The sequence below is a fragment of the Hyperoodon ampullatus genome (genome assembly GCF_949752795.1).
Source record: "Hyperoodon ampullatus genome assembly, chromosome: 4".
Classification (NCBI taxonomy): Eukaryota; Metazoa; Chordata; class Mammalia; order Artiodactyla; family Ziphiidae; genus Hyperoodon; species Hyperoodon ampullatus.
This window is the reverse complement of record NC_136917.1, coordinates 27,315,212-27,335,447: the sequence shown is the minus strand read 5'-3', so window position 1 is coordinate 27,335,447 and position 20,236 is coordinate 27,315,212. Positions and strand designations below refer to the sequence as shown.

General features: G+C 53.3%; 1 protein-coding gene across 1 annotated transcript; it reads left to right on the top strand.

Annotated features, from left to right (window-relative positions):
- Positions 1 to 8,994: 8,994 nt before the first annotated feature.
- Positions 8,995 to 18,741, top strand: TLE6 (TLE family member 6, subcortical maternal complex member; the record flags this gene model as incomplete). The annotated part of the gene is made up of 16 exons (XM_079701444.1): positions 8,995 to 9,048; positions 9,421 to 9,494; positions 9,912 to 9,957; positions 11,351 to 11,392; positions 14,958 to 15,020; positions 15,107 to 15,392; positions 15,495 to 15,517; positions 15,810 to 15,870; positions 15,952 to 16,055; positions 16,141 to 16,178; positions 16,530 to 16,782; positions 16,881 to 17,131; positions 17,426 to 17,567; positions 17,987 to 18,137; positions 18,401 to 18,477; positions 18,637 to 18,741. 16 exons carry the CDS (start codon positions 8,995 to 8,997, stop codon positions 18,739 to 18,741), a joined length of 1,770 nt encoding a protein of 589 aa, XP_079557570.1.
- Positions 18,742 to 20,236: the final 1,495 nt, after the last annotated feature.

Genomic DNA, 20,236 nt, shown 5'->3' with positions numbered 1-20,236 from the left:
TCTGCATTTTCTCCCTTCTCTGATTGAATTTATTCTTTGGAACTCGAGGAAGGCCTAGGAGGCTAAAGGTTTTTTTACAGGCAAGAGGAAGGTGGAGGACATGGTGGGCGGGTTTGTCCTGCAAAGGCCCCATAGGGTCCTGCTTGGTTACAGGGGCACAGAATGCAATTTACATCCAGAGTTAAGGGGGGAAATATGAATAATTTACATATACGTATGTATATATACACAGAGAGAAAATGAAAAAGCAAAAGGGACAATACATTAACATTGGGGAAAGTGGATGAATGGTATATGCAGGAGTTCTTGGTCTGATCTTGCAACTTTTCCGTAAGCTTGAAATTATATCAAAATAAAAAGTTATCCCCAAGTAATGTCCTAGTTTGTACTAGAAAGCATATAGATAGCCAACCAGTGATAAAAGAACATGAGTAATCTATTTTAATTGTCCGCGACCATTCGCTTTCATTCTTTTTCCTGGTTTTATTGCTGTGTTTTCCAAGAATATAACTGGTAAGATCATCCCTTTAAGGAATTTTATAATAGCTTATTTGTGGTTGAAAACAATGGGTCCCAAATGAAGCTGCTTCCTTCAGTCACGTGGAAGCTTTTTCTTTTTGGTTTTTCATGCCGAATTTTATTCTCACATGTATTTCCTTAAATAATAAACTAGACACACAGATTGGGACAGTAACAGGAGAAATTCTCCATCATCACGTGGAATCATCACGTCCAGCACTGCAAGTCCAGGGAGAGCACAGTTTCTCACACTGGGATGGCCAGACCAACTGCATCAGCTACCCACGTCCCCCACCCCCCGGCCTGACTAGAAATGCAAATTCTCAAGCTCGCCCCGGCCACCAGTAGGGGTTCTTATTCACACAAGTTTACGAACGATTGACTCATAAATATGAAGGTAAATAACCTAAGAAAAGTAACAAACAGCAGACTCCAAGGAACCCCACTCGAGGACACAGCAGGGGATGTTCACTTGTCATTTGAGATCTTTGGGTTCCATTTGCTTCATTTTATTTTGTGTTTATATTTTTTACATTGAAATCTAGTTGCTTTACAATATATTAGCGTCAGGTGTACAGCATTGTGATTCAGTATTATTACAGATTACACTCTATTAAAAGTTATTACCAAGGAATGGATTTATTTCATGTTTAGAAGCAACGTGTCCGTGTACTTCTTTGGTGGAACGTTATTTTAAAGTATCCTAGACGCTAGATAATAGAAAGATGGATAAACAGAGGAACTGAAGGGTCAGGGCTCCACCCACCACAACGACCCAGATCCATCTGACTCTGTGATTCTGGCGTCCCATCTCAGAGGATGGGCAGAAATGAGCCTCTAAATCAGGACTGGAGGTGGACAGCCTAGAGGCTGATGAGGGCAAGCTGGCATCTGGCTACCAGGAGATCCCTTCTGAGAAGGAAGAAGTTCCTACCACCGTGAATCCCCTAATGTGAAAGTTTTCCCACTGGGAGGATGTGAAGCAACTGTGTCCTCAGGCACAGCTGGTGGGAAAGGAAGATGGGGCAGCTACCTTGGAACAGCCTGGCTGTTAAAGGTTAAGAAGAAAAGGTTAAGAAGGTTAAGGTTAAGAAGGTTAAGGTTAAGAAGGTTAAAAGAAGACACCTGATCAGACCATACCTCTCTCATAGGCATCCACCTGAGAGAGATGAAAGCAAATTCCAATGCACAGACCTGTACACAGATGTTCATAACAGCTTTACTCATGATCACCCCAAACTGGAAACAAACCAAATGTCCATCAGCAGGTGATAGAATAGTACTAGGCCATAAAAAGGAAGCAAGTACTGATACATGCAAAAACATAGATGAACCTCAAGAAGATATGCTCAGTGAAAGAAGCCAGACACAAAAGATTACAATCTTATGACACCATTTACATGACGTTTCTAGAAAAGGAGAGACAGAAAGCTATGGATGCGAGGGAAGGAGGGATCCACTCAAAACGGACAAAAGGGACATTTCTGAGGTGATGGAAAGTTGCTCAAATTGGATTGTGGTGATGGTTGTACAACTGGACAAATTTACTAAAAATCATGGAACCCTGTGCTTAAACACAGGTCAACTCACATTTTGTACACGTCAATGAAGCTGTAATAAAGTTCCCCCAGAAGAGGGCGCCAGAGACCACAAATTCAACTCAGAACATGCCTTGGGTATGAGATCTACAGCCACCTTCCCCTCTTTCCACCTCATAAAGGGAGTGAGCTGGACCCCCAGGAAGGTGTTCTGCAGCCTCTCTACACTGTGGGGGTCTCGCTGGGCTAAAGCCACCACCTTCCTTTAGATGCTGCCATTGGAGTGAACAACTGGCCAACTGGGAGTTTGCCCGTAAGCCCTCAGCAGCCTAAAATGCCTGGTTTAACCAACCGTAGTCCCGCTGAGCCCTAAATATACACCAGGGGGCTGGATGGGCAAATCAGTTAAGCACGTGACGGGGAGGGTTGATGTTGGGACATCACCTGGGTCACATCCCTTCACCAAGTCCCAGCGGAGGGGTCTTTACAGGGCAAAGTATGAATTGGGATGAACTGACAATATCGGATGTAACAAGGGGGCCAGGGCTTGGCCATCAAAAGACAACCTCAGGGGACTTCCCTGGTGGTCCAGTTGTTAAGACTCTGCGCTCCCAGTGCAGAGGGCACGGGTTTGATCCCTGGTCAGGGAACTAGATCCCTCATGCCGCAACTAAGACCCAACACAGCCAAATAAGAAAGAAAGAAAAAAAGACAACCTCAATACCACCACCCTGCCCAGCCCCGGTGGGGAAGAGTCAGAGGACGCAGAGCTTCCTGGGGAGGGGGGCCATCTTGGACCCCCACCTGAGACCCAGCCATCTGGGGGAAATAAGCCCCCAAAAAATGCACTTGGATGAACACAACAGTCATCCACCCAGCCACCCTTTCAGCCATGCATGGACAGGACGGACAAGAAAGAATTAAATAGGGACTTCCCTGGTGGTCCAGTGGTTAAGAATCCGCCTTCCAATGCAGGGGATGCGGGTTCGATCCCTGGTCAGGGAACTAAGATCCCACATGCCATGAGGCAACTAAGCCCGCGCTCTGCAACTACTGAGCCTGGGCTCCACAACTAAAGAGAAGCCTGTGTGCTGCGACGAAGAGCCTGTGAGCCGCAACAAAAGATCCCAAGTGCCACAACTAAGACCCGACACAGCCAAAAATAAAATAAATTGAAAAATAAGAATTAAATAAAACCAAAAAAATCACAGGGCGGTGAGTAGGATTAGGGGAGCAAGAGAGAGAAAGTGATGGAGCCTTACTGAGAAGAGATTTTAAATTGAGTTCTGGATGGCAGAAGATGATCCCTGTAAAAAAGGAAACAAGAAAGGCTGAAACATGGATAAATGTTCACCAGTGACCCAGCATTGAACCAGTGAAGCCACCTCCAGATTCCTGACCACTAGAACCCGTGTGAGGTGATGTTTCTCATTTCAAGGCACTAAGCTAGGGGGCACTTTGTTATGCAGCAGTAGCTAACTAATACATCTGGATTTCTTCAGAAGTTCCAGGTCCCAGAGACCAAAAATCCACTTCTGGGATGGACACACCTTCCTCTAAGCTTAGGTCCATGGGATGGCCCAACATATCGCTACATGGACAGTTCAAATATGGGGCTTCCATGGGCTTCCCTGGTGGCGCAGTGGTTGAGAGTCTGCCTGCTGATGCAGGGGACATGGGTTCGTGCCCCGGTCCGGGAAGATCCCACATGCCGCGGAGCAGCTAGGCCAGTGAGCCATGGCTGCTGAGCCTGCGTGTCCAGAGCCTGTGCTCTGCAACGGGAGAGGCCACAACAGCGAGAGGCCCGCGTACCGCAAAAAAAAAAAAAAAAAAAAAAAATGTGGAGCTTCCAGCAATCCCACTCCTGGGCATATATCCTGAGAAAACCATAATTAGAGAAGATACATGCACCCCAATGTTCATTGCAGCACTATTTACAATAGCCAAAACATGGAAGCAACCTAAACGTCCGTCAACAGAGGAATGGATAAAGAAGTTGTGGTACATATATTCAGTGGAATATAACTCAGCCATAAAAAAGAATGAAATAGTGCCATTTGCAGCAACATGGGTGGACCAAGAGATTGTCATACTAAGTGAAGTAAGTCAGACAGAGAAAGACAAATATCATATGATATCACTCATATTTGGAATCTAATTTTAAAATATGAAACAAATGAACTTATTTACAGAACAGAAACAGACTTATGGATATCGGAAAAAAACTTAATGGTTACCAAAGGGCAAACGTGGTGAGGGATAAATCAGGAGCTTGGGAATAACATATACACACTACTATATATAAGATAGATAACCAACAAGGACCTACTTTATAGCACAGGGAACTCTACTCAATATTCCGTGATAATCTATATAAGAATCTGAAAAAATGAATATATGTATAACTGAGTCACTTTGCTGTACACCTGAAACTAACACAGCATTGTAAATCAACTAGACTCCAATAAAAAAATTTTTTTGTTTTTGGCTGCACCACGTGGCTTGTGGAATCTTAGTTCCCCAACCAGGGATCAAACCCAAGCCCTCAGCAGTGAGAGCGTGGACCCCTAACCACTGGACTTCCAGGGCAGTCCCAACTATACTCCAATAAAATTTTTTTAAAAAATGAACCATTTCAGCAAGTCCTAAAATAAAGGAAAATTAATTTCATTTCGCAAAAAAAAAAAGAAAAAACCGTGGGAGCTTAATTTAGATCTGGGCATTAGGGCATAAGGGTTATGCATGTACATCATGGGTTCAAATCCCAGCTTAGCCACTTAGTAACGGCACGACCCGGGTCAGGTCAGTTAACCTCTCTGAGCTTCATTTTCCTCCTCTGTAAAAGGGGGATGTCAGGATTCATGGAGGATAGGTGGGTTGCTATAGTTACTTAATTTTTCTTTTGAGCCTTGTAGAGCGTAGAATTGTATCCCCTAAAAACATACATTTAAATCCTAACCCGCGTTAGCTGGGAATGGGACCTTGTTTGGAAATAGGGTCTTTGCAGATGTAATTAGTTAAGATGAGGTCATACTGGAGTGGGGTGGCCCCAAATCCAGCGACTGGTGTCCTTGTAAGAAAAGGAACATTTGGATACAGGCATACACACGCACACAGACACCACGTGAAGACAGAGGCAGAGCTTAGGGTGATGCTTCTACAAACCAAGGACGCCAAGGATGGCCAGCAATGCCAGAAGCTGGAAGAGGAGGGAAGGATCCTCCCCTGGAGCCTTCAGAGGGAGCAGGGCCCTGCCTGCCAAAGCCTTGATTTTGGACTTCCCGTCTCCAGAACGTGAGAGAAGAAATTTCTGTTGTTTTAAGCCACCCAGTTTGTGGTTATTTGTGACAGCGGTGCCAGGAAAGGAATACAAACCTCTTTCCACCAGGTGGCAGAAAGCAAACCTCAATCAATTCTGAGTAATTTGATAAATTCACTTTTCCTGGGGCCAGGCTAAGTTCAAGGGGATTCATGTGGTGGCTGAGTGTGGACAGCTGGGGGCATTGGGCCCTTGAGCAGCTCCCAGCCCGGCCAGTGTCTCTGGAGGGTCCCTGTCCTGCTGCTTCTTGGTCATTCATCTGTTACCTGGACACGAGGGCCGTTTACCTACAGGCTTCTGCAGCTTCCCCCTCACTCCTGTCACTTGGCTATGGTCTGTGGCCCATGAGGCCCGCTGGGAGGTTCTGGGGATGGGGGAGAGCATTTGGGGGGTTGAAACCTGTCACTACCTCCCAGCTGTCACCTCCCTGAGGTCACTCCACAGGCCCCTCTCCACCCTGGGCTCTCTCTTGAGCCCTTTGTCTGGTCTACACCCAACCCAGGTGACCCTGTGGCCTCTGGGCATCCAGGTCTGAGGTCTCTGGGGGTGAGCCCAGGGAATTCCAAAGCTTTGGAAATTCAAACTGTTTTTCTCTCAAACTTTCATCCAGACCTTGGATTTCCAAAGTAAACCACAGCAACTTGAGAGCCAAGAAGGAAATCTTTGCTTCCTTCTCTCCTAGCTGCTGTGTCATCCATCTCCTTCCTGAGTGCTCAAGGAGGCTGCTTCTCTGCCCGCCAGGCTGGAGCAAGCGGGGGACAGTAAAAGGAAGAAGCAGGGGTGAGCCCACACCAGCCAAAGGGCCAACTATCACCCCAGCCCCAGGTGCAGGGGGCTTTCCACGAGTGAGGATGAAATGGCTGCTATAAAACGGCTCCGATTTCTACCAGGACCTAGGAATTTCTCTTTTTTAAGAGCCTCAGATCTATGAAACTAATACAACATTGTAAATCAATTATACTCCAATATAAAATAAAAATTAAAAGAAAAAAAAGAGACTCTCAGATCTGCACTGACCAGCAGAACTTTCTAAGATGGTGGGAATGTTCTAGATCTGCAGTGCGGACAGTCAGGTGTGGCTACTAAGCAATTGACATTCATTTGGTCAGTGGCCCCCAGGAACTGAGTTTTAAATTTTATTTAATTGTAATTCATTATAATTTAAATAACCACAGGTACCCAGTGGATACAGTAGAAGACAGGATAGCCTCGGATAAACTGGTGTGTCCAGCTGACTGTCTACAAACAGGGAGAGGGGCAATTAGCAGTCTGGACCATAAATAAAATACACTTCCATTAAGGGCCAGTGGAGGGATTGTGGGTGAAAACCTTTATTTGTGGCTCTTACATGGCAGCCCTCACTTTGTCCTCCATAGACAAGCCACAAAACCCAATTTGTGTGTTTACATCATAACCTCTGGGGGTTACTCATCCAAAGATCTGAACCCTCAGTCACCCGTTTCCTTCCATCCTCCCCCCATGGCAAAGCACAGACTTGGGTGGGGGGAAAGAGAGAATGCTCTGGTTTCTGTGGATCCTGAGCCAGCATACCCACCCAAGTGCCTGTGACCAGGTGCAAGCAAGTGGGAGAATCCCGTCAGCATTCAGTGAATTTTGAACACAGCAGGATATAGGGCCATGGAGATTACAAGATTAGCTCCAACAGAAACCAGATTTGGAGAAAAAATAAGAAAGGGGGGATGGAGGCCTCCCTGAGGTGGTAACCTCTGAACCAGAGCCGAAGGTGAGGGATCCAGCCAGTGGCTGTCAGGGGACAGACTCTCCCTGGCCCAGGAAGGAACAGCCAGTGCAAATGTTCTGGGGTGGGTACAAAGTTGACCTCTCACCCCCAGACTCTGGACTGACCACTTCCCATCTCAAGCAGGTATTTCACACCAAAACAGGACTCCTGAATCCCACATACACCCCACCACTTATCTCTGAGGCTACCCTAAGCCTAGAGTAGGCACTACGCTTCCCTCCTTGGCCTTGAACCTGGAAAAACTGTACCAGCCTCAAGGCCTTTGCAGTTCCGGCTTTTTGTTCTCAGATTTCTCAGAGTCTCGGTCCCTGGACTTGAAGGGCAGCTGGGAAAACTCGCTGATAAGATGCACAGCCCCGGGCTTGGCTCCTAGGAAGCCTGGATTAAAGGGAGCCGTTGAGTTTTCCCCAAGAAAGGGGACTGAAGCTTCGTTTGCATTGCACGTTATTTAATACTGAGGAAAAGGTTCTGAGTCCAGATCTAAGGATTGGAGTGAGAGTGCAGAAGACTACCCCACCCACCCACCCCCAGCCATGAGCCACTCCTGGGCAAGACGAAAAATTGACAGGGCTTCTCACCAAACAAGGCAAATACACACCGCCCAGTCCCTCCTCAAGTTGCACCCTCTGACTCCAAGCCCCTTGCCCTTCTAAATATCTTCATCCCTGCCTGGATCCCAACCTGCCTGCGACTCTGCACGATGCTCTTCCCTGCAGCGGGACCGCAAGGGTTAAGCGGCGGCGCCCCGCGCGCTGATTGACAGCCCGGCCAAAGGCTGGGGAGAGCTGACCAATCAGCGACGGCGACTGCGGCCCACGTGGGCAAGCGGCCTCGCGATTGGTCGGCACCGCCAGCGGCCGCCCGCGGAGCCCGAGCCCACGTGCAGCTGCTGCTAGTTCACTGACCAACTTTGCGTTGCAGGTGGCGGCGGGGCGGGGCCGGGGCGGGGCCGGGGCGGGGCCGAGGCGGGGTGGGGCGGGGCCCGATGGGTCAATTGGACCCCGGGGATGGGGGGAAGTGCTTCCTGTCAGCCTGAACTTGGCTGACCCCGCGGCTTCCTTCTCGTTCCTCCTGGGCCACCATCCTAAGGGAGGCGGGTAGGCCTGCCAGTCTCCTGGAAGACCCCATGGTCCCTGGGCTGGGGAGGAGCCTAGAGGGGAGCTGAGGGGCAGAAGCGAAGTAAAGAAGGGGCTTGGTGCCGCAGGAATGATTGGGGGTAGAGAGATGTCTCTTTCCTCCTGTCTGAGAAATTTCTCTGAATTCACCTGGCCAACTCTTACTCATCCTTCAAAACCCCTTTCCAAATGATGTTCTCTCGTGCTTTAGGAAATTGTCTCAAAACTAAGGTTGAGCTTTGACATCTTTCTCTGGGGTACCTCCATCCCTGACTGCTCCTGTCAGGGAGTATGTTTGGCACCGTAGGATGCCCCCCACCTCATAGTGTGAGGCCCCAGGGGGTCCCCACCACTAATCAGCACAGCTGGAAGCACCAGAGTGATGAATGAAAGAACAGAGGATGTAGGGAATGCAGTGGGGTGGTCGCAGTCAGGGAGGGGTTTGGGGGCCCGGGACTGAGTCCTGGAGGAGAGAAGACCGAGGTGGGTGGTGCTGGAGGCCGAGGGTGGGGTGGGGCTAGTTCTGTCCTCTGCCACTGCCCAGCCTTCTGCGCTCATGATCTGACATCTCCTCTTTACTTTTAGAGTCCCTGGCTAAAGTCCTTGTGACTCCAGCCTGAAGACTGATTTCTTGGGGCCATCTCAGCCCCCACGGACCCCCTCAAAGGATGGTGAGGCATTAGCCCCTGGGGGAGGGGGCAAGAGGCTCCAATCTTATTCTCCTGCTCCTGAGGGACGGACATGGGCCGGCTGGCCAGGCCTTCAGCTGGGGACAGTAACCCATCATACTTCAAGGCACTTTCTTTTTAAACTTATTATTACCCAGGTGATAAAACATAGGGCTACATCACCTACTCAGTTAATATTTTACAAGCAAAAGTCCCTCTCTGCGCCTCCCCACCCGCCATTACTTCCAGGGAAAACCATTTCTAACAGTTTAGGCCAGGGGTGGGCAAGCTTCTGTAAAGGGCCAGGAAGTAAATATTTTCAACTTTAGGCCAAAAATCAAGATGGAAGATACCCTGTGGGTACTTAAGTAATAAGAGAGAAAGCAAACTACCTTCAGGTCTCAGGAGGCCCTACCTCACCCTCTTTGGGGCTGATGACCTGACGGCAGGGATACGGGGAGGCTGTGGGTTTTCTTCATCCCTCCTTCGACCTCTCCAGGCTCATCCTGAGGCCGGCCTTCCAGCCCGGAACTATCAGGATGCCCTGGATCAGCTCAAGCAGCACTTCCCCAGGTGACTGCGATTCTCGGGGGCTGGAGGCCCCGCTGGGGCCCTAAGTCCCACGAGGGAAAGAATCCCATCCTTGTCTCCATGGCCCAAAAGACAGGACCAGTGCTGGTCGGGGGCGGGGAGGGGGGAGGAGCCATATTGAAGGCTGAAGCAAAAGGAAAGGAAAGCCAGTAATACCAATCCTGGCTTTCATTTAAATTTTTGATTTTGTTGTTGTTCAGTGTGAATTTGCTTGCATTCAATTATGTTTTTTAAAATACCGCATTAAAATCATATTCGTCTTGGCGCCTTCTTCAATGTGGCACCTGGAAGGGACTAGCTCACTTGCCAGAACTGCCCTGCTCGGGGACTGGGGGCAGGGCTCATTCTGGGGAAGGGTCTTGAGGCCTCCTCTTGCAGCGGGTTTGTCTTCCCTGGCAGGTTCCCCACTCACTTGACGACACAGATGGACAGCGCTTACTACTTGGTGAGCCCCCACCCACCCACCCCCTCCCGGGAAGCCCCGCCCTCTCCGGGAAGCCCCGCCCCTACTCTCCCCACCACCACCAGGTAGCCCCTCAGGAGCCTCCTGGAAAGGCTGTTGAGTTTGGCCTCAGGATCCGGGTTTGGGGGCACCCTCACCTCTACTTACTTTGCTTATTTTAGGCTAGTGAGTTAACCCAGTGAGTAACAACTTCATGTGAGTTTTTCTTAATTAATAAAAACCTTGCTGTGAAAACAAGTAATTCTGTATTTAAATTAAGGAGAAGTTTCTTCAGCCCACAGTTGATGAGTTAGGGGTACAGCACGTGACGGGAGTCCCTGCCCTTCAGGAATGTATGTTCTAGTGTGTGCTGTCTTCTGGAATTTTCCACAAAGATAAGAATGTTCTCTATCAACAGGGTCCAATATGGCACCCACCAGCCACATGTGGCTACTGAGCTCCTGTAAGGAGCTGAATTTTAATCGACTGAAAGTTAAAGAGCCATGTTTGACTAGTGGCTACCCCATAGGACCCGGCAGCTCTAAGGGAAGGAGAGAGACAAATAAGTAAATAGAGAAACAAGGTTCACAAAATGGAAGTGCTTAAAAGAAAATAGAAGGTGAAGCAGTGAAAGTGAGTCAAGATTTTGAGCTAAGGTAGTCAGGAAGGGCTTCTATTTTTTTTTTTTTTTTTTTTTTTGCGGTACGCGGGCCTCTCACTGTTGTGGCCTTTCCCGTTGCGGAGCACAGGCTCCGGACGTGCAGGCTCAGCAGCCATGGCTCACGGGCCCAGCCGCTCCGTGGCATGTGGGATCTTCCCGGACCGGGGCATGAACCCGTGTCCCCTGCATCGGCAGGCGGATTCTCAACCACTGCGCCACCAGGGAAGCCCAGGAAGGGCTTCTTGAACGTGAGACACAGTGACACCATGTCTCACTGTGTCTCACGTTCACAGTGAGACATGGAAGATAAGGAGTTCCTGCCACCCTAGAGAGAACAGGGAAGGCTGTTTCAGGCAGAGGGCACAGCCCCTGCAAAGGTCCTGGGGCAGGATCGGGCCTGGTGTGTTGGAGGAACAGCCAGGAGGCCTGTGTGTCTGGAGCAGAGTGAGCGAGGGGGAGAGAGGGAGGAGGAGAGGGCAGGGAGGGAGCAAGGGCAGGTTGTGCCCCTCTTTGACCTCCACTTCATACCTAGAATGAAAACCAGGGGTCTCCCTAATTACTTCCTACTCTGAGTATGGTAGGCAGTATCCCATTTGATGAGAGCAGGGACCAGAGAGGTAGCATGACTTGCCCAGGGTCATACAGCTGGGGAGAAACATGCACAGCATTCACTTCTGCACTCTTGCCCACTTCCATTGACCGTCTCCCAGTGTGATCGCTGTTGTTCCTTTGCAGTTCCAGGAGATCCGGCAGGGGCTCCAGGAGCATCACAAGCAGGTGAATGAGTGACCAGGAGCTTGGAGCAGGGCTGCCCCTCCTTGCAAGGCAGGGGAAAGGGGGAGAGAGGGAGGGGGTGAGGACAGGGAGGGGACAGGGCAGGTCTCCTGGGCCTTGTGGGCCGTGGAGGTGGACTTGAGCTTTTCCCCCTGAGGGAGGTGGGAGACCTGGAAGGCTGGGGGCAGAGGGGGCGGGGCCCAAAGTGGAATCCCCAGGGTATCAGTGGGTCCCCCACATCTCAGGAGTGCATCTCTGGTCCTGAGCCTCTTCCCTTCGGTCCTGCTCACTCGTCCCTGCGTGCCTGGAGGAGGCCAGGGGCCTGTCAGCACATCGCAGGTTAGTTGCCTGTGCTAGGAAGGGGCTTTTATGTGCCAGGCATGGCCGGATGCGGTCTCCATGTGTCTGAGGTTCCCAAGGACCTGGCTCACACTCGGGGATGGGGGGAGGGACAGACCTGCACTGGGGGCCCAGCTCCCAGCACAGGGAGCCTTGCCCAGGCTAAGCATGGCTTCCACCCTGCCTGTCCTCCCGCCACCTGGCCCCTTTCTCCTGGGTGCTGGCAGGACTTTCTGCCTGTGCCAGATGTGACTGGCAGAGGGCCAGGGCTGTCTGCGACTTAGCGGGGCCTGGGGTGGGTAGCTCAGGGAACAGGGAAAGACAGATCCAGAGGCGGGGGTGGGGCGGGGCAGGAAGCAACCAGAACACGGTTATTCATTCAACAGATATTTATCCATCACCTCCTTGCCAAGTGCAGTTGTAGGCGCCAGGGAAATAGCAAAGGAGAACACAGACAAACCGCTGCCCTTGGGGTGAGAGGAGCTTGGTAAACAGAAGTGTCAGATGGTGAGGTCTGGGCAAGGCGGGGGTGGAATTGAGCAGCCCCAAGGCGAAGTGGGGGGAACCAAGGTGGGAATGGGTTACGATTCAGGGTGGTCAGGGAAGGCTTGCTGAGAAGGTGACATTTGGGCAAACTCTTGAAGGAGATCAGAGAGGGAGTGTAGATGTCTGGAAGAAGTAGACCAGGCAGAGGGCACAGCCTGTGCAAAGGCCCTGGGGCAGGACCAGGCCTGGTTCATTGGAGGAACAGCAAGGAGGCCCGTGTGTCTGGAGCAGAGTGAGTGAGGGGGAGAGAGGGAGGAGGGGAGGGCAGGGAGGGGACACCGCAGGTCCGCAGTTCATGCAGGGCCTTGTGGGCCGTAGGGAGGACTCCGGCTTTTACCCCCAGGGAGGTGGGCAGAGGAGGGGCGGGGCCTGACTCAGGTGCTCCCGTGCACCCTCTGGTGCTGCTTTGGGGAGGATGGATATTTGGGGGCCAGGATAGGAGTTGGGGTCCAGTTGGACCATCCAGGTGTGGGAGGCTGGTCACTGAGCCAGTTTGGTGGTGAGAAGCAGTCAGAGTGTGGATGTGTCAGGAAACTGACAGCATGTGCTGAGTATCAGGACGTAAGGGGAGGAATTCCGTGGTGGTCCAGTGGTTAGGGCTCCGTACTTCCACTGCAGGGGACACGGGTTCGATGATCCCTGGTCAGGGGAGTTCTGCATGCCGTGGGGTGCTGCCAAAAAAAATAAATACATAAGATGTAAGGGGATGAGGAGGACCCAGGAGGGTCGCCCCTAAGCACCCTCCTCCCCCAACAGAAGGCCCCAGGTGATGATCCCTAGCTGACTTGTGGTTTCACAGGGACCACCTCCCCCTCCCCTGTTTCCTGTTCCTCGTCTCCCAGCCTCCTTGCTGTGTATTTAAAATCCTGAGCAGCAGCAGCAGTGGCAACGCCCCTGGCTCCCCAGCCCGCCTGCACACAGCTTTCCCCTGGGAGGACCAGCATGCAGGCAGGAGGGAGCAGCACTTTTCATGCTGAGTGCATTAAAGTGCCAGTAAATTGCGCATTAACGAGCCAGGGAGAATTGGGGAAGGCTCCCCTGGGCCTCGTGCTGCTGGGAGGCCCAGCTGGGGAATCCATCGCTGGCTACCCTAGGAGGCAGCCACCTGGAGCGCCCAGAGCTCAGGGAGGGGGTCCTCCATTCCAGCCTCTCCCTCCACCATCCTGCTCGCCCCCTGCCCCAACCAGCGAGGGGCAGGGGGTGGGACCAGGCTGCCAGTGGAGGCAGGTAAACACTGCTGGGCCCCAGGTGTCCTGACTTTAGGAAATTGACTTTGATGCTCTGAGCCTCAGTTTTCTCATCTGCAGAATGGGAACGCCAGTGGTGCCCGTTCAACAGAACTGACAGCCACAGGCCTTATGCCACGTTCCTTAGCAATTATTTCTTTCTGTGAATCACAATATTTCCCCAGGATTTTGGAATTCACTCTGGGCCAGACAGCTTCTTGGCATCCACCATGGAGGTGCATGTACATTCGGAAGGCCCACAGCACTGCCTCCAAAGCCAAAGGCCAAAGACTAAATCCATGTCACCCTCTACAGTAGCCACAGGACACACGTGGCTATTTACACTTTAATTGGCAATCAAGTGGCACCGTCCACGTTTCAAGTATTCAGCCTTAGCTGGCGGGTCTAGAACATTCCTAATATCACTGTATTTAGTCCATCTGGACTAAATATAGCTGCACATTCCCGTAGAGCCCCTTATCGGGCCGAGAAGGTGGGTCTCCCCACAGCGAATTCCTGGCAGTACTGGCAGTTCATGTCTTGCGTGGTCTGTGTCCTCAGCTGGATGCCAGGCACATTCTAGGTTCATGCCTCGCCGTCTACTCTGGCAGCCCCCAGCCCCACGTAGCTATTGAGTACTTGAAATGTGGCCCGTGGGACAGGAGGGATTGCATTTTTAATTAAACTTAACTTTATATTTAAATAGTGACCTGCAGCCAGTAGCCACTGTGCAGGGAGGTACAGTCTTGAGGAAAGAGAGGTTAAAAACAAATCTGGTACCTGGGCCACATAGATGCTCTTGAGAAAAGCAGTAGGACGTGCCATAGGAGGGAGCCTGTCCTAAAGGAACGGATGGACAGCCTGCTGGGAGGGAGAAAAAGAAAATTTAGGGTGCCTTCCATGACCACAGAAACTGTTCACTTAAATCTGGAATCGGTAGCAGCCACATGGCTTGATTTTAAATATAAACTAAGTGACCCTCCCACCGGGGCCCCTAACCTCCCCATCGCCAGCCCTGCTCCCCAAGCGGTAACCGTCGGTTTCTTAGGATCTTTGCAATGTTTCAGCAGATTCAAATGTCATCCCCGTAAGGGGGACATGTGTACACACGGCTTTGCTTCTTGAAGCCATTTTAAGCAAGGGGGTGGCGTTCAGGCTTTTGTTTCCAAACATCCCAAGAAAAGCAGCTGGGATGCGAACCCAGATCTGACTTGACTTGTGACCATATTATAGCGGTGACTGGTCATTAGGGCTCAATTTTGTCACCCGCAGCCAAGGGTGGCCTCTGGGTACCGAGATCTTGCTTTTTGCTAGGTGATCATGAATCCACCCAAAAACGTTCAAGGAAGGTGGTGTGGCCTCACTTTGAATAACAGGGAAACTGGCTTGTAGGAAGGTATTCGCACCCAGGGCTGTCCTTTAATGAAGCTTTAGCTGGGATGACGTTCCCCTTCCAGGCAGAAAACTTCCTACAGATAGTGGAGACCTGCAGCCGATCCCTGGGCTTCCAGCTGGGGGAGGTAGGTCCCTGGGTCCTTGAGTAGGGTGGGGATAGGCTTGGGGCAAAGGGTACATCCTCGTGTTCCTCACGACCCTGTGCTTACAGCACCAGGGAAACCAGGAGTTCCCCAGTGAGCAGCCCAACCAGGCCCCCCAGCACCCAGAGGCCAAGACCCCACGGCCCTCCAGTCTCCAGGGGCCAGACTTCGAAGACATCATGGCCACGAGGTCATCCGACTGGCTCCAGCAGACCCCCGGAGTGGACGACGACGCAGTCCACCAGCTAGACATGCGGCCGTCCTGGGACTCGGAGCCCTGGTTTTGGCAGGATATTCTGACAGAGCAGCTCTGGCAGATTTTTGCTGGCACCCAGGAGCGCCCAAGACGCAGGAGTGAGTCTCCCTGAGGGTGAGGGGGAGTGGGGAATCAGGCCACGTGGAGGGACAGCACCGGTTGAACTGGCTTCTCCCCCTCATCCCCTTCTGTCATCATAGCGACAGAGCAGGCGCCAGGCCAGGTAAGTAACTGGAATCCTCGGTACCCGGAAGGGTGGGCTTTGTCCTGGCTGGGCCCCCTGGCTTTGACCTCTGGATGCCTGTGGGATTGGCATGCCTCCCCAACCCTCAGCCCTTGGATACCCTCAGAGGACCTGAGCCTGTCTACAGCTCCGCCTGGACGGGAGGATGGGACTTCAGGCAGTTGGAGCATCCTGTCCACACTGCCTGGGCCCGCCTACCGTGTTCCAGTTCTCAGACCAGCCCTGGTCGGGTCCTTTGGTCTGAACTGATCTCCCCAATTCCCACGGGCAGGAAAGCCAGGAGCCAGCACCACGATACTTGGGAGTGAAACTGCTCCCCAAGGACACTTTGGGTAATCCTGGTGGGGGGAGGGCAGCCCACCCGGGGGGAGGGGAGCCACGCCTGCTGCTGATCCACTCTTGTCTCTGCCCAGTTCTCAGCCCAGCTACGCCCTCCCCCAGCTCCTCTGAGGGCTCCCGAAAGGGAAGCACAGGACTGGGCACTGTAGGAGAGGGGGTGTTCTCCCGCACGGCCCAGGTGAGACCCCCGCACCCCACACACAGGCTGGGGGGGCTGGGGCGGGAGGAGGATGTGGCTCAGCCGTGACCTCGTCCACCCGCAGGAGCTTGCCGTAAAAACCTATCAATTTCTGAAGCCCATGTAAGTATGTCCCAACCTTGTGGTCTGAGGCTAAGGGAACCCAGATGTGGGGGTGAGAAGGCTTCCTGGAGGAAGGGACATAATGGTTAGGACCTTGAAGGATGAGTAGGAGTTTGCTGGGATAGGGCAAAACATGTCAGGCAGAAGGGAGCAGTGTTTGGTCATGGGAGAAGGAGAATACTTGGAGGTGTGGGTAGAACCTGGGGGGATATAGAGTGCCGTGGAGAAATGAGGCCCGAGAGAACCCCAAATCTGACAAAGAACGAAGCCCCTCTGGGGCTTGATAGGTGCCCTGCTCTGGGCAGAGAGGCTCACAGGCAGGCTGGTGACCCTGAGGCTTCCTCTCCCAAGATGCTGGGACCCTGAGGACTTTGAAAACACGTGGAATAGGCCTGATGCCTTGCCCTGGCAGTCCAAGAAGCTGGCCGTGCCACAAAGAGTGGAGAAGATACGGAGGCTAGAACATGGGGAGCCTGTGCTGGCCACGGCCATCAGCAGCTTCACGCGGCACGCCTTCACCTGTGGCAGGGGCGGCGTCAAGGTGTGGAGTCTGGTCGGCCAGGTGGTGGAGGCCAGGTTTCCGGAGAGCTACCTGCGTGTACAGGTGAGGGTAGGGCTGGCTCTGGGCCGGGGCTTGTGGGAGCAGGGAGAGCCCCCCACCCTGCAGGGGAGGAAGCTCACCCCAGGCTCTGCCCACCCCAGACCCAGGGGGCCTACCTGCGCACCTGCTTGCTGTTCTCAAACAGCACGGCCCTGCTGACGGGCGGTCACAACCTGACCAGTGTGAGCCTGTGGGACCTGACGGCACCTTCCCTGTACGTGAGAGTGGAGCTGCCCTGTGCGGCCCTCACCTGCCAGGCCCTGGCCGCCAGCCCTGAGGACAACCTGGCCTTTGCCGGCTTCACCGATGGCAGCGTCAGGATCTGGGACCTGCGGAACCAGAGCGTGGTCAGGTGTGGCCCAGGGGTGGGCGGGGTCACCCTGAGAGCCCCTTCCCACCTGGACCCCCGAGTAGGGACCCAGCAGTCTCAAGGCCAAAGCCCCTTTCCCTAAGTAACCCTTGCATTTGAGAGTTGAGGACCCAGGTTCAAACCGTGGCTGGGTCCTTGAAGCCCAGTTGTGGTACTTCTTGCCTGCCTCAGTTTCCCCATCTGTCACTCGGGTGTGGTTGGAGGGGGGGGTGTCCTCAGGGGCCCAAAGCTTAGAGTTTCAGCCCTGACCTCCCTTCCGATGCCTCTCCTGGCCAGGGACCTGCCGGGTCACCTGAACGGTGCCAAGAGCATCGCTGTCAAAGACCAGCACATCTGGACGGGGGGTCTGGACGCCTGCCTGCGGTGCTGGGACCTGAGGACCACTGGGGAGCCCCAGGAATACCAGTTCGAGTCTCAGGTGTGCAGCTGGGATGGGGCCTGCTTGGCCAGGTAGCAGCTGGGCTGTGGACTGAAGGAGGTGGAGGCTGGCGGGAAGGGCAGGGGTTAGTGGTACCTCAAGTCTCAGTGATGCTCTGAAGAGAGGGCTCCTTAGCTACATCCTCCCCAGTTGCCCAGATAACATTGGATGCTTTTGTACCCTGTATCAGGGGTTCCTATTCTCATTGAGTCTCTGTGATAATCCCATAAAGTAGAGAGGACCACACCCATTTTGCAGATGAGCCAGCCAAGGCCGGATATGTGAAGTTGCTTTCTGGGGGAGGTCTCACAACCAGGAAGTGGGCAGGCAGTTGGCCCCCGGGATGGATCCCTGTGCTCCTGCCACCTCTCGGGCCCCGCTGGGACCTGGACAGTGTTTCCCTGCTGCCTTCTCCCCAGATAATGAGCCTGTCCCCCAGCCCCTGGGAGGACTGGGTGCTGGTGGGCACAGCCAACGGCCAGCAGTGGCTGCAGCCCAGCCTCGGGGGCCAGAAGCACATGGTGGGGTGTAAGGACGGCACCATCCTCGGTCTCAAGTTCTCCCCGCTGGGTGAGTGGCCAGGATCGCGGCGGGGAGTCCACCGTGGTCCCCAGCCTCCCACAGGGCCCTGCCTCACTAAGACTGACTCCACGCAGCCCTTTCTGACTCTTCCTGACCCCCCCAAGCCCTTCATCAGCAGGAACCGCCCTGAGTGATGCTCTCTGCAGGGGTGTGAGGGAGGTGGGGGGGCTCCCTGTTTCCCAGATCCCCATGGGTCCAGCCCTCAGCTGCCAGCTTTCCCCATGACCGGGCCCCCCTCTGCCTTCTCCCAGGCCAGTGGTGGGTGAGCGTGGGGACGGACAACCTGGTCAGCGTCTTCAGCATGCCCACGGGGACCACAGTGGTCCAGGTACAGGGGTGGGGCAGGTGGGCAGCATCCATTGGGCTGAGCCCAGGGATCCAAATGCAGAGACACCCCCCCACACCGAGGGACCACGTTTGAATCTATGGGCAGATGTTAAGGGCAAGGATGGGTGAACCCCGTCGCTCTGCTCTCCGACTCTCCCAGGTACCCGAGACGTCCTCCATCATGTGCTGTGACGTGTCCCCCAGCAACCACCTGATCGTCACAGGGTCCAGGGACCACGCCTCAGTGTACCAGATCACGTACTGAGGGCTTGCCAGGGTGGGTGGGGTGAGCACAACTGGACCTATGATCTTTGTCACGTGTAATAAAGCATTTGGAAAAAGCACGGATCCAGTGCTGCATCCTGTCCCCTGGCTGTCTTGTGGAGATTTGGAAGGACTTTTCTAGCCTGGGTCTCTGAGCCTTTTGAGTCCACATTCCCTGAGAATCTGATCAGAGCCACTGACACCTGCCGTTGGGGGAACGGGACGTAGAGCCCTTCTTCTTTTTTTTTTTTTTCTTTTTCTTTTTTTGGCCACGCCACGCAGCATGTGGGATCTTAGTTCCCCAACCCGGGATGGAACCCGGGCCACGGCAGTGAAAGCATGAAGTCCTAACCACTGGACCATCAGGGAATTGCCTGGAGCCCTTCTTTCTGCTCCACTGAGCTCATCTGATGTCATGGAGAGATGTTTCCCAGCCCTGCCTGCACAGTCCCAGGGATGAGGTCCTCGGTCCTTCCCAAGTTACCTGTGTCCCGTTAGATCAGTGCTTCTCACCTGGGGGTGAGTCTGACCCCCGGGGGACACTGGGCCATGTCTGGGGACAAATGTGGTTTGTCACGACTGGGAGTGCTCCTGGCCTTGAGCGGTTGGGGGCCAGGGATGCTGCTTAGCACCCCACAATACCTGGGATGGCCCCACAACCAAGAATTATGCAGCGAATGTCAGCTGTGCCGAGGGGAAGACTAGTTTACAGGGGTGGCTCTTGCTGGCCAGCACTTTTCCACCCTCTCAGTAGGGCTCTGAAATCACCATTTGCTCACCCCGTCCTTCTGGGATGAGCAACATCCCAGGTGGCATCAACGGGTCTGGTCTCCCTAACTGGAGAATTATCCTATCTCCATCCCATGCCTTCAGAAACCCCCTGGGCATGACTGTTTCCAGCAGCGACCCTGCCACCCTGCCATCTCCCTCCAGAAGTTTCCCAGCAGCAGCCCTACTTTGCCCCCCAGCCCCCTCTAATCCATGGTCCTCGTGGCAGCCCCCGTGAACTTCCAGAACCCAGCTCTGATGGCTTCACCACCCCCACCGGCCTCTCCCAAAATCTGGCTCACATTTCCATGGGCTTTCTCTGCTTAAGCCTGATCTGCAGCTGAGGAGGAAACCCCACCCCCCTGCTCTCCTGACTTCCACAACGGCCAAGCTCTTTACCTCTGAGTCTTCGCACATGCTGTTCCCTCTGTTCCCAGCAATCCTTCCATCACTCTTCCAAATGGCTGTTCCTCCTCCTTTAGCTCTTCTCTTTGCTGTCACCTCCTCTGGGACTGTGACCTCCGCTCAGCACCTGACCGTGCGCTGGGCACTGTGTGCCAGGCTCTTAGGAATTATCACTGAGTCTCAAAGGAAACATGACTGCACCCCAAATACCTTCGTGCTCTACCATATTCCCTAACGCTTTGTACATGGGCAGGGTCTTGGGGTGAGTCTGTCCCACAGGCTGGCAGTAGAGCAGATAGGTGAAGCTGTGGGGCCAAGGATGT